Source organism: Paramisgurnus dabryanus, chromosome 22, assembly GCF_030506205.2.
Source record: "Paramisgurnus dabryanus chromosome 22, PD_genome_1.1, whole genome shotgun sequence".
NCBI lineage: Eukaryota > Metazoa > Chordata > Actinopteri > Cypriniformes > Cobitidae > Paramisgurnus > Paramisgurnus dabryanus.
The window spans coordinates 876,686-891,674 of NC_133358.1; the positions used below are offsets into that span (position 1 = coordinate 876,686).

The 14,989-nt window shown below is 38.1% G+C and overlaps 1 protein-coding gene across 2 annotated transcripts in view; it reads right to left on the minus strand.

The window, feature by feature from the left end:
• Positions 1–13,793: 13,793 nt before the first annotated feature.
• The window catches only part of LOC135777735 (ADP-ribosyl cyclase/cyclic ADP-ribose hydrolase 1-like), an 81,384-nt gene continuing 80,188 nt past the window's right edge, over positions 13,794–14,989 (minus strand). For both annotated transcript variants that reach the window (XM_065287960.2, XM_065287959.2), the window contains exon 8: positions 13,794–14,955. In XM_065287960.2, coding sequence (XP_065144032.1) covers positions 14,898–14,955 — 58 coding nt within the window. In that variant the 3' untranslated portion in view covers positions 13,794–14,897. The remainder of the gene's footprint in view (positions 14,956–14,989) is intronic.

Sequence of the window (14,989 nt, forward strand, 5' to 3'; positions counted from 1 at the left end):
TTGTCAAGTGTGTTGTTATGTACAATAAACATGTATTTTTCTGTAAGCAGATGTCCTGGATGCTGTGCTTTCCATTTTTTAAGTTAGTGTCTAATGGATGCTTGTAGTGTTTTATATTATAGACTATTGTGTGTATAATTTGAAAGCTTAGTTTGATTTTGAGTACAAGTGAAATGGTTTTGAAGCAATTGTTTGATTTTGCTAGAAGAGTCAGGGGTTCTGTGAATTTTGTTTAAAATTGGGATTTGTGTTTAAGGTTTTGAGAAAATGAGTGATGGTTTCAAAAAAAGTGTTTTAGCAATTCAGAAAAACTGTAATACATTAACTAATGTTAACAAATGAGACCTAGTAATGTGTTACCAATAATTGCATAGGCCTCTAGAAATTAATATTATGCTTTTATATCTTGAAATGTCATATCCTTTTCCTCCTTTGTTTTTTGTTTTTTTTTGAGGGGGGGGGGGGGGTAGGGGGCTTCGGGATACCTCCCTGAAATGACTTTTTGCAGGTTGGGATGTCTGTAAGAGACAGTAACCTCAATTAACCTACTTAAGTCTGTGTCATTAATGTTAATCAAACAACCCAAGACACAGAGAAAATCACTTCTGTAGCACTAAAAAATAATAATTATATTTAATGAATACAATAAAGACAGTGTTATTATTCATTTGATTCTATTTCTGTACCTTATGATAATTTTAGACCTTACTTAATGTTCAACTTTGTTCTTTTTTATAAATGTTTGCAATTTCTTGATTTGTTATTAGATTTTCTCATCCATTTTTTTGCTGATCTGAAAAATGATCCGACCCGTGCCTCAAAAAACTGTAATGTGATCAAAACCGTGAGTTTTGTGATCCGTCACACCCCTAATTTTTTTATCTTACTGGTTTATAAATCCATTATGTAAGTTAAAGTGTACAAAATATTTGTCAAGACAATATGTTCACTTCAACTATATTAATAATAAATTTTAATTTAATACATTTTCTATTCCTTTGTTTACAGAGTGGGCGTGCAGCAGGCAAACCCAGTGATGCTTCTGGTCCCTCGACCTCCTCCTCATCTACAGTTTTAATTTAATGACCCAGACACTTGAAGAAGCATTTAAAAGGCAGACTGCTTATGCACCCACATCAAAAAATGCACAAGACCTCACTGCAGCTATTTCATATTTAATTGCAAAGGACATGATGCCCTTTCAAATTGTTGAGAGGTCTGGTTTTCTGAGGCTGATGAAAGTTGCTGTATCACACTACAAAGTGCCATCAGGAAAATATTTTTCCAAAACTGAAATACCAAACCTGTACAACCAGGTCAAAGCTGCAGTTGTAAAGAATTTAGCTCAAGGAACATGGTTTGCTGCAACTACTGACCTCTGGACAAGTGAAAGTGGTGGTGGTCAACCCTACATAAGCGTCACTATCCATTACCTCACCCCAGACTGGCAAATGGAATCAAGCTGACTCGAAACTCAGTTCTTCCCAGAAGTTCACTAAGCTCAAAACATCAGCGAGTTTTTTGAGAACATGCTGGAAGAATGGGGGATCAATAAAAAAGACCTGGTCTGCATAACCAAAGACAATGCTACAAACATGATAAAGGCTTTTGAAGAACTTTCCGAAGTGTGGCTTGGGTGCTTTGGCCATAATTTGAACTTGGCAATCTCAAAGGCTTTGAAAATTCCTAGAGTTGAAAAAGCAGTCAAGGCCTGCCGTCATCTGGTCCAGGGCTTCTCGCGTAGCTGGAAGAGAAGGCGAGAACTGAGGGAAAACAAGCTGCCCTCAACATGCCACAGAAAGCTTTTATTCATGATGTGGTGATTTGATGGGGATCTACACACAAGATGGTTGAGCGTTTTCTTAGTCAACAGCAACCAGTCTGTGCAACACTTGCCGGAGAAAGAGGAACATGGCATCTAATGCCCAAGGATACAGAAATAACTATCATGGAGCAGCTGTGCCAGCTCCTCGAACCTCTGAGCAAGTTAACCAATGCACTTGCCTCAGAAACACGAGTAACGCTGTCAGCAATCAAGCCTGTCCTGGACCACATTAATTCTGATGTTTTGGAGGAAAAGGACACAGATACATCCCTGACCAAGGAGATGAAAAATTTAATGAGAGAAGACCTCAAAAATAGATACTCAGAGAAGGCAAAGAGAGTCATGAACATGGCTTGTTTCATTGACCCCCGCTTCAAAAGGAGCTCTTTAGCGGAGTCTGAGGCTTCAAAAATTGAAACTGACTGTGTCCAGGAAGCTGTAAAGCTGGCCGCACAAGTCAGGGAAGAACCACAAAGCACCTCCACCAGCAGCAGCAGCATCTCCACCAGCACTCCACCAGCAGCATCGGAGGGGAAAGGCCTAGCTGGGTTGCTGAGTAGGATTACTTCAACAAGGCAGCAAAGAGGTGAAGAGGGTCAGATTCTAACCACTCTAGAAGACAGTGTGAAAGGAGAAATCAAAGTCTACCTGTCTCTGCCCCCAATTTCAGCAGAAGAGGATCCACTGGTGTTGTGGAGGGCCCATGCATCAGAGCTGCCTCACCTTGCCAGGGTTGCCAGGAAGCTTTTGTGCATCCCAGCAACCAGCGTGACAGGGCAAGCGAGCATAGTCTTACGGCTGTTATTTTCTCTTCCTAGACAGATGGCAGCCTCAGACCTTTTGAATCACGCCCTCTCTGGACGGCCACTCGAAAGGCTTACAGCCAGGCGGCTTATGTCGTTTTCGGCCAGATGGCTGGTTTATATCAGTGGATCCGAAGACGCTCACACCTCCACGCCGCTCCAATATTCGAAGAAATTAAGGGTAATATCAACCTCCAAGTGAGCTTGCTACCCGCCACAATGTGTTTCGTTTTATGACGCCCGGGAAGCGAGCTTAACACCAAAGCTCGCTCACAGTCAGACGCGCGGCATCTCGTTTAAGGCGGGCTCACGTACCCCCCTAACGAGTCCCAGAAACCTGAATATCTTGGCATTCTGTTCATAAGACCACTTCAGTTTTGACTAAGCAAAGGTCCCGCCCCGAGCTGACGGCCGGGACGCTTATGCTTTAAGTTACACACGGCTGCATGTAGTGCTATCGATACGAGCTCGCCCAGCATCTGCAGTGGGTTGGACATGCCTTGCAACAGCAATCAGCCGTGGAGCGCTCATTTGTCTCATATCAATCACCTCGTACTGTACATGCAGTTCATTAAGGGGGTGATTTTAGCACTACATGTGTTATCCGTAATTAATGTGGTCGAGCAAACTACAGTGGTTTCATTTTTCACTGAGCCAGGCTGAGATCCCCTTGTACAAGCTGACGAGCAGAGGTGGGTAGTAACGAATTACATTTACTTAGTTACATTTACTTGAGTAAATTTTTTGGGTAACTAGTACTTTTAGAGTAAATTTAAGGATGGGTACTTTTTACTCTTACTCAAGTACATTTCTAGTGAAAAAACTGTACTTTTACTTCGCTACATTCGGCGGCGTTACTGCGTTACTGTCAAATGGTAATAATTAATGAATATATATATTTTTTAAAGTTTATAGGGCGTGTTCGAAAGTTTCGCGAGACAGGCTGCGTCACCCTTTAGCGGGCGCGACCGCGCGTAGATAGGAGAGGCAGATGAGGGCGCGTGTGCGTTGTGCGAGATATCGGAGGCAGATCATGTGTGGCTTCAAGTTCGGTCTATGTTTTCACTCCAAGAGGTCAAAAAGAATAGATTCATAATGTGATGCATGCTTTGTTCAATAAACGAGCTGACATCTCAGCGTACAGGAATTTAAGAGCCAACCTGAAACTCAAAGTGGTAAGTGTCACAATGTCTATTTGAACACTATTAATGGTCATTTCACACACTGTCTGAGTTTTTTTGCCATATGCACTCTTGTGCAAGCAATGACAAAACCTAGTGTAAGTTAAACCATACAAACAGCACGTTCACATCTGCACATTTCCATATCATTTCCCCACAAAACTAAACAAACTGAACAGCATAATGTAAGGACGTCTTGCATTTATACACAAATCCGGACACCTCACTAATGTGTAGAAAATACATTTAAATAAAAACGGGATTTTATTTTATTTAAATCCTTCCTAAAGAATGAATGAATAAAAATAAAAGAATAAAGTTTGATTTTAAAGAAACATGTATTATATATTATAGTAAATGTAGAGTTGATTTGCACAAACAGATAAGTTCCATATGCAATTCTAAAATGATCATTTTTGTTATGTTCAGTAATTGCACTTTAATGGCAATGAAAATTATCTATTCATATAAAAACATGATCACAAACAGACTGCATGTTTAAAGGCTGACAAGTTTGTGTTGTGAACATGAAAATAAATACAGAGTTAATCGTCGAAAAAACATCCGTGTGTGTGTTTGAGATTTTTTCTCAAATGACACGTTATGTGATGTTAATGTCCCTTTGCAGGACTGAGATAGGCTGCTTTACTTGTATATAAGCAGAACAATGAGACTTTTAAGGAGAGGTTTGTGAAAACCCTCCAAGTAGTTTGAAATTCTGTGCTTTTGCGCTACTTCTCTATCAGATCGGAAGTAGCGAGTAACAAACTACTTGAGTAGTTTTTTCATCTAATACTTTTTTACTCGTACTCAAGTAAATAATTAGATTTGATTCTTTTACTTTTACTGGAGTACATTTTTGTATAAGTACTTGTACTTTTACTTGAGTACAGATTTTGGGTACTCTACCCACCTCTGCTGAAATATGTTTTCTCGTCTACTAAGCTTAAATTCATGGCTGCAAAAAACCTGCACCATGAGAGGACTGAATTACATTGACAATTTCAATATCTTCTGGAGTCAAAGGCAACTTTTTAACACAGATGGTATCCACCCAAACAGACTAGGTGCTAGGTTGCTTAAAGACAATATCTTTTTCTCCATGCATCATCCATCAGCTGAGTGTGCCAGTCCACTACTGAACAGCGGAAATGACCACAGGATTTTACACCAGCACCTGGATGGACATTCAGATGACAAGGATAAAACTCTGCAGTCACAACTACTGTTCACAGACACAGCTCAGGCTGAGCCCTGCCCACAGACCTCGCTACAGCTGGATTGTGAATCAACACCCAAGGACGTTTCTGTTGATAATGACCAGAGGAATGATAACACTCCCTCCCAGCCTTCAGGAACACCAGAATCACAGCTGATGTCGTCACACTCTCTCTCCCTCTCTCCAACATCACCACTTCTGGGCTTTTCAGAGAAAATGGAGAAACTGGTATCTGCTGGAACAAAGCTCTCCCACTCTATTGCTGCGAGTCCCCAAATATCAACCAAGAAACGGCGGGCTCCTCTACCACCAAAGCCTTCGGGCCCAGCCCGCCCTCCCCCTCCATCTCAGAGAGCACTCCGACCTCTGCCTCAACGTCAGGGATCACACCAGCCCTCATCTGCAAACAGCACTGGTAACTGATGTGTGTTGGGTTCCCGCTACGTCAGCAGTAACAATCATAAATATTTTAAGAACAAGCGGGCGCCCGATGTCCCTTTAGTTTTCCCTATCTCTGTCCTGACATGTGATAGAAAGATGAAGGCCGTCTCCAGCCGCACAGCAATTCTATCTAATCTACTGCCTATTATACGTCATTCTAAGATTGATACAGTTCCAAAACCAGTTACTGTTAAGTTAGCACTTCTGAACATCCGTTCACTAAAGAACAAATCCTTTTTAGTTAATGATCTTATCACCACTAACAACCTGGACTTTATGTTTCTAAATGAAACTTGGTTAGATGACAGCTGCAGTGCTACAGTCCTCAATGAATCAGCCCCACCCAACTTTACCTTTATAAATGTCTGTAGAGCTGTTAGAAGGGGTGGAGGAATAGCTGCTTTATTCAAAGATGCCTTTCAATGCAAGCAAGTGTTACTTGGTGATTACCAGTCTTTTGAATATTTGTGTATTGCTCTAAAAGGTACACCACGCATTCTGTTTACAATTATTTATAGACCTCCCAAATACACCTCAGCATTTGTTGATGAATTCACAGAACTTTTATCAACAATTTCCTCTGAATTTGATTATTTTGTTATTGCTGGAGATTTTAATATTCATATAGACAATTCAGAAAACAATACTGCGATTGAACTGTTAAATGTTTTAAACACTTTTGATCTGACCCAGCACGTGCAAGGTCCTACACACAATCGGGGACACACTCTTGATCTGCTCATTAGCAAGGGTCTAAACATTTCATCCACTGTAATCAAGGATGAAGCGCTATCTGACCATTTCTGTGTTTACTTTGATTTATTAATCTGTCCTGCCACTGATGCTAGATCTGTCTATGTCAAAAAAAGGCTCATTAATGAGAACACCAGTGAGGTATTTATGAATGCTATGTCAATGTTGCCAAACATATCCGCAGACTCTGTTGATGTTCTCCTTGAAAACTTTAACATAAAAGTTAAAGATGCTATTGATGATATAGCTCCAGTAAAGATCAGGGTGATCACTGGCAGACGTAAAGCACCCTGGAGAAACACAACAGCAGTACAGTGCATGAAAAGAACATGCAGAAAAGCTGAACGTATGTGGCGGAAAACAAAACTTGAAGTACATTATAGTATCTATAAGGACAGTCTTCGTGCTTTCAATGTAGAACTAGGCACAGCTAGACAGACCTTCTTCTCCAATATTATAAATAACAACATAAACCACACTCGCACTCTTTTTGCTACTGTAGAGAGACTAACAAACCCCCCAAATCAAGTTCCTAGTGAAATGCTCTCTGACAACAAATGCAATGAGTTTGCTAAGTTTTTCTATGAGAAGATCAGTAATATCAGAATGGCAATCAATACGACCTCAAATTGTACTGTGGTCAGTCAGATATCATTGCAACAACCTCAGAAATTAGCCATTCTCTCAGAATTTGACATAATTGATATAAAAACCTTGGAAGAAACAGTACAACATCTTAAAGCATCAACCTGCAGCCTTGACACTCTCCCCACATCTTTTCTCAAAAAGGTTCTTAACTGCTTAGAAACTGACCTCTTAAAAATAGTAAACACCTCTCTGATCACAGGCACTTTTCCAGAGTCATTAAAAACAGCAGTTGTTAAGCCTCTCCTAAAAAAGAGTAACCTAGACAAAACCATACTTAGCAACTACAGACCTATCTCAAATCTTCCGTTTATAAGCAAGATCGTTGAAAAGGTTGTTTTCAATCAGCTGAACAAATTCTTAAACTCAAATGGCTATCTGGACAATTTTCAATCTGGTTTCCGTCAGCATCACAGCACAGAGACAGTGCTCATAAAGATAATAAATGATATTCGCTTAAACTCTGATTCAGGTAAAATATCAGTGCTGGTGCTACTAGATCTTAGTGCTGCCTTTGACACAGTAGATCACACCATACTCTTACATAGACTGGAAAACTGGGTAGGGCTCTCTGGGATGGTTCTCAAATGGTTTAAAACATACCTACAAGGAAGAGGTTACTATGTGAACATAGGTAACCATAAATCTGAGTGGACACCCATGACATGTGGAGTCCCACAGGGTTCAATTCTTGCACCGCTTCTGTTTAATTTGTATATGCTCCCACTTGGTCAAATAATAAAAAAGAACCAAATTGCTTACCACAGCTATGCAGATGACACCCAGATATACTTAGCCCTGTCACCCAATGACTACAGCCCCATTGACTCTCTATGTAAATGCATTGATGAAATTAACTGTTGGATGCGTCAAAACTTCCTCCAGTTAAACAAAGACAAAACCGAAGTCATTGTATTTGGAAATAAAGATGAAACTCTCAAAGTTAACACATACCTTGACTCTAGGGGTCTAAAGACACAAAATAAAGTCAGAAATCTTGGTGTAATTTTAGAGTCTGACCTTAATTTCAGTAGTCACGTGAAAGCGATAAGCAAATCAGCTTACTACCATCTCAGAAATATTGCCAGAATTAGTTGTTTTGTCTCAAGACAGGACTTAGAGAAACTTGTTCATGCTTTCATCACAAGCAGGGTGGATTACTGCAATGGACTCCTTACAGGGATCCCCAAAAAGACCATTAGACAGCTGCAGCTCATACAGAACGCTGCTGCCAGAATTCTGACCAGAACCAAAAAATCTGAGCACATCACTCCAGTCCTCAGGTCCTTACACTGGCTTCCTGTTACATTTAGAATAGACTTTAAAGTATTGTTACTCGTTTATAAATCACTTCATGGCTTAGGACCCAAATACATGACAGATATGCTAACTAAATATAAACCTAACAGATTACTCAGATCATTAGGATCCGGTCAGTTAGAAATACCAAGGGTTCACTCAAAACAAGGTGCGTCAGCATTTAGTTATTATGCCACCTCTAGCTGGAATCAACTTCCAGAAGAGATCAGATGTGCTTCAACAGTAAACACTTTTAAATCTAGATTAAAAACACATCTGTTTAACTCTGCATTTACTGAATGAGCACTGTGCTGCTTCACACTGACTGCACCTTTAACTCAAGTCACTTTTACTCCTGTTTTATTCTTTTTAACATTTTAAACTGTTTTATTAAAATCACATTTATTTTCTTTAATTGTTATTTTAAATTCTCATGTATCTTTGTCTTTATTGTGATCTTATCGTGCAAATCTTATTTTTACATTTTCTTTTTCTTTTTTATATATTGTTTTCTCATTTCTGTGTAAAGCACTTTGAATGACCTCTGTGTATGAAATGTGCTATACAAATAAACTTGCCTTGCCTTGCCTTGCCTTGCTGACGAGTCATCTCCTTTATAAGCTCATTGCATCGCCTTTATAAGCTATGTTCAATCAGAGTGATATGCATCTTGTGCTGTAACCACCACGGTGCAGACATATCCCCTGTTACGACGGGCGTGTGGAGACTGCATCCGAGAAGCACGATGACACAAGCAGCTAGGACCCCAGGGGTCCTTATGCAAAGTCTATATCTATATAGCGGCGATAACAGCGAACCACGCTTTTACGGCCGGCCATTCTATTTACATCACAAGCTTGTCATTTCTCAGATGTGGACGGTGCCCGAGGCGCAGGGCTCTGGAACTGAATGACAGATACGTCTGACATACTTAAGACGATCAGCTGTTCGTCTGCTTCACAGATCACTCACTAGCGCACCTGTCAACACAGGTTATCTATGGGTCATTGAAGTTATCACCTCCCTTAACAAATAATGCTTACTCGTGGGTAAACCTCCTCCATGTGTGGATTAGCTTTACCTCGGGCATAGTCTTAGAGGTTTCTCATTTTTGAGAATCTTGCCGGACTGTGCACTGACTATAACACTCTTATTCATCTATATGCATTCACAATGTACTCAAGTGTTCACCTGTGCCCGCGCAATTTATTGTCAGTACACATTTACGGGCGCTTGGGAAGCTCACTGACCTGTGCACTATAATATTACCTATATCCCCGATGCGCTTGAGGGCTCACCTGGGTTCACACTATTGTGTTATCTGTATAATCCCACGCTATGAACCGTTCTGCCGCATATTGTAGTCAGATCGGCCATTCGTGAGCTGCGCAGATTACTCACTAAGTATGCCGGTACTAACAGTGGCTATTTAGATGGGTCATTAAAGCCATCGCACTGGCTCACGCCTCCCTCAATGAGCTATATCCTATGATGTTAAGAGCCCTCTCTGCGCGAGGTTGGCTTGATCATGGGCTTGGTCTACAGGGGTATCTATTCTTGATATCTGCAATGCGGCCGGCTGGTCTTCGCCGTCTACGTTTGTCAGATTTTACAGCTTAGACCTCCCTGCCCTACGGGGGCAGGTTATCTCGGCTTAATCATGCACGCTCATGCGTTTTATGTGTACACCGCGGTGCGCTCAGCGAGCTCACCAATGTGACTCTGACTCTTACTTACATCTCGCACACCCGCGCGCGCTCTGTGATCTACGTGAGTAACCTAAGTGCTTTGCTGCATTTCTTTATACATTTCCCCGTATTAAATCAACAATTTTAATCAAATTGTGTTGTTCCCTGAGCACTGACGGAATGCTCCATTTTACTTAGAAATTCAGAAGAAGCTATATTTTATAACAATGGGTGAAACATTTGCTTTCCCTCTTTCTTAATAAATGACAAAATTGGAGCAAAGTTTGTTCACAGAATTAATACACATTCTAATTAAACTTCACACTGATTATTTTGATCACGTCACTTAAATGAACTCAGAACAAGTATTGTTGATATCCTTTCCAATGGGTCTATTGTTTTTTATTTTACCGTACGTGTACTTACCTTGTACATATATGGTAAATAAGTTGTACTTACAGACAAATGTGTGGTACTTACTTTTAGGTATCTACATGGTAATTAATTGGTATCATTACTGTACTTACCAGTGGTAAATACTTAGTAGTTATTATGTTACTCTAGATAAGTACTGGGTATATATACTTATGGTGTAGGTATACTGTAACTAACAAGAAACATTACTGTACTTACAAATAAATGTACAATATAAGTATTTGCAGGCAAGTTAGGGTAAATGGCAGGTATTTATAGTGTACATATATGACAACTAATATCAAACACTACTGTACTTACAAATTGTATATACACGATAAGTGTGTGGTACCTGTAGGCCAGTGTAAGTTAATGACCAGCACATATGGTGTATGTACAGTATACAGTAACTAACAAGAAACACTACTGTACTTACAAATTGTATATACACGATAAGTGTGTGGTACCTGCAGGCAAGTGTAAGTTATATTTATACCATACGTATATGATAACTAAGAACAAACATTACTGGTGTGCCATTACTGGTGGTACTCAGTATCTTTGTCCTTTAAACCAAGCATTAAATATCTGTATGCATTAACTACTGGGTACATTCACTAGTACATCCATGGTAACTGCATGGAAACAGGACTGTAAAATAAAGTGTTGCTTTTTACACAGTTATTACATAGGACCTACCACCTAAGATAGGCTATAGCATCATATACATGTCACTGTGAGGCAAATCCAACCATTGACTATCATACGCATTAACTACTGGGTACATTCACTAGTACGTCCATGGTAACTGCATGGAAACAGGACTGTAAAATAAAGTGTTGCTTTTTACACAGTTATTACATAGGACCTACCACCTAAGATATAGCATCATATACATGTCACTGTGAGGCAAACCCAACCATTGAATATCATACGCATTAACTACTGGGTACATTCACTAGTACACACTTATTGTGTATATACAATTTGTAAGTACAGTAGTGTTTGATATTAGTTATCATATATGTACACTATAAATACCTGTCATTTACCCTAACTTGCCTGTAAATACTAAATACTTAATATTGTACATTTATTTGTAAGTACAGTAATGTTTCTCGTTAGTTACAGTATACCTACACCATAAGTGTGTATCTGTTATTACCCAGTACTTATCTAGAGTTACAAAATAACTACCAAGTATGTACCACTGGTAAGTACAGTAATGATACCAATTAATTACCATGTAGATACCTAAAAGTAAGTACCGAACATTTGTCGGTAAGTACAACTTATTTACCATTTATGTACAAGGTAAGTACACGTACTGTAAAATAAAGTGCAACCATTACATCTGTAAGTAAATCATTTCCAATGCAAAATGTATTACAACTACTACTAAAAATGGGTTTATCAGGTTACTGTTGGCTTTGTGTGGATGTGGCCTTAGTCATAGGATGGGACTGATCAACTGAGTTCATTTAAATCTTCTTTTAATTGAACATTGCTTAGTGTCTATATGAGTGCACACTACAGAGTGCTTTAATTAATTAAAGAGAAACTTTAATTCCAGCATTGTGTCTTTCATAACACTTGAAATGATAAAGGATTAGATCTGCTGCTGTTGTCTGTTTAACTCATTCGCCGCTAGCCTTTTAAAAAAAGTTGCCCGCCATTTTTGTGATTTTCACAAAAGTTTCACAAAATTCTTTGGAGGAAAATTTTCTTCTATAAATATATAAACATACAAATATATCAAATGAAATAACAGACCCTCTGCTTTTAAATAAATATGGATATTTATTTTCAAAAATACAAAATTTTGAGCAAAAAGCTTAAAAATTGGCGTTTTTTAAAAAGGAATTTAGATTAGAGATTAGAGATCAGACTCAGAACGATTATCAAACATAAATGCAGCAAAAAAAATTCATTAAATCGTTTTTTTGCTTCAGTTTTTGATACATTCGGTTTGGTGCCAGTGGATAAAAGTGGTATTACACCTTATTATAGAAATTCATCAAAAAAAGCATATTTCTCAGGTAAATATTAACTCATAATTGACGTGATAACTCATCAATGGCGGCGAAAGAGTTAAATAACAGTCAAGTAAGTGACTAAAATAAAACCAGTGGAACGCTTTCCTCGCCATTGACGAGTTATCTCGTCAATTAATGTTCATCTTACCCAATTTCTAAAAAAAAAAACTGAAGCCAAAACATTATTTACTAATTTTCAATTATTATGTATGTTTTGATAATCGTTCTGAATCTGATCTTTAACAAAATTCCTTCACACAAATGCAATTATTTCAACTTTTTGCTAAAAAAATATTTTTTAAGAAAAATACCCATATTTAAGAGATTATAAGCAGATAAAAAAATTAAGATAGGATAAAAATGTTTTTTACACGTTTTGTTTGTTTATTGTTTGTTTGAAAACAGAAGGTCTGTTCTTTCATTTGATATATTTGTATGTTTATATATTGAAAGAAGAACATTTTCCTGGAAGGCATTTTGTGAAACTTTTGTGAAAATCACAAACAACACTGGTGGGCAACTTTTCAAAAAATGGCTGACGAGGAATGAGTTAACGGAGTCAACAAATCATTTTCGGTGCATGGTGGTGTGTGTGTGACACAGATATGGGCGCAGGACCAAACCGTAGAATGATGGAAACTAACAAGTTGTCACACAAGAAACTTTGATTCTTGGGATTTAGTCTTCCAAGACCAAAAACATTTATTTGGCATAACCATACATATCCATAAATCTAAAGTGGTCATTACCTGATCAATGACAAAATTAATGTTGGAATTATACAGCAGAAATATATATATATATATATATATATATATATATATATATATATATATATATATATATATATATATATATATATATATATATATATATATAAAAAATTGCTAAATTCACATTAGGTTATTAGGGTTATGTCATATAAGTCATATGTCTATAAAAACATGTCAATATGACAATATGGTCAGGAATTAAGATCATGTGAATGGCAGGACACATTATCAGAACAAATAAAATTAGAAAAACAGAAAATCAATACCAAAACAACATTAAATTGCATTTTGACATCCAAATGAGTATATAATAGAACAATAGAAAATGTTTTCATTTAGCATGTTGTTGTTAATTTAGAATGAGCACATTAGCTTAGCTGTTTTGTACTTAAGGAGTCTTTAGATTTGTTTTTAAGTTTTGCTTTATCCTTATGTTCAGAAGTAAGGCTGTCTTTCTCGTACAGTAAACTGGTTAAGTTCATAATCTAGGACCTTTTCTAACCTGTCCTGGAGTGCCCCTTGTCCTTCAAATTTTCAATGGCTGCATCCGAAATCTCTAAAATGCTGCCTTTGGAGACAGCATTCCAAGGTAGGAAGGCATCAAAACATGTCCAAATCTAATGTTTGCATTACTTCCTTTCTCATGAGAAACCTTCATCATGTTGATTTTTGAAGGCAGGATAGATGTATCATTCTCTACCTTCAATATGCCAAAATTCTGTGTGTGTGTGTGTGTGTGTGTGTGTGTGTGTGTGTGTGTGTGTGTGTGTGTGTGTGTGTGTGTGTGTGTGTGTGTGTGTGTGTGTGTGTGTGTGTACCTGGGGAATGTGTTGAGTCTGGTTGAGTACAAAAAATAAAATCCCTGCTAAGAGTTTGGCTATAGCTTACTGCATTTCTAGTGAGAAATTTGTATTATATTTGATTAGTTATCACAATGACGGCCTCTGTTTATTTTTTTAAACATTCTGCCTTCAAAGACTCTCCAAATGTGTTTCCCTGAGCTGCCTTCATGCAAAAATGATGCCTACAAAGTCATTGCCTCTTTATGCAGGGAGGCAACAAGTCAGCTCCTGTCAGATTTCGGACACAGCCCATTCCTGTGTTCTATTCAGAAAGGGTTTTTACATTCGAGAGTGAGAGCTTTGAAAGGATGAATGGTGTATGGGATGACACAACTTTTTTTAATTCACTTCTGCATCATCATAACTCTTCCCCTCATTGACAAGTTATCTCGTCAATTAAGAGAAAACATTTCCAAGCCAATGACGCTTCCCTGAAAAGTTTTTACGGAAATCTATAATTTCGATATTATCCCCTACAGTAGGTGGCACTTTTACCCAACTTTTAAAAACTGAACATCAACTAATTTAACAACATTGAAAACTCTGTGTACGTTTAAATCGTCTTTCTGAATCTGATACCTAACAAAAGTCACAAAAATGCAATTATTTCAGCTTTTTGTTCAAAATTTTTTACTTTCGAAGAAACCTACCCATATTTGAGAGGTTATAAAAAGACAACAAATGAAGATAGGATTAACTTTTTTCTGTTTTTTTTTTTTTTTTTAAAGCAGAGGATCTGTTCTTTCATTTGATGCTGGTGGGCAACTTTAAAAAAAATGGTGACAGAGAATGAGTTAATGAGCAGATCAAGGAGATGCCTTCGTCGTTTTTTAAAAACTTCTCGAGTCCCCTTTCTGAAGTGCCCTTCATGGGCGCAAAAAAACGCCTTTTAGAATTTGTCCATAGAAAATGTGCAGGACTAGAAGTCCTCCAGGACAGGTTTGAGAAGCCCTGTGTTAGGTCAGAAACTGAACAATTTTACCAACAGCTGCTACAAGGAATCTCTAGATCATCAATGCATTCCATGACTTTTGCCCTGAGAATAAAGAAACTTTGGTAACATTTTAAAG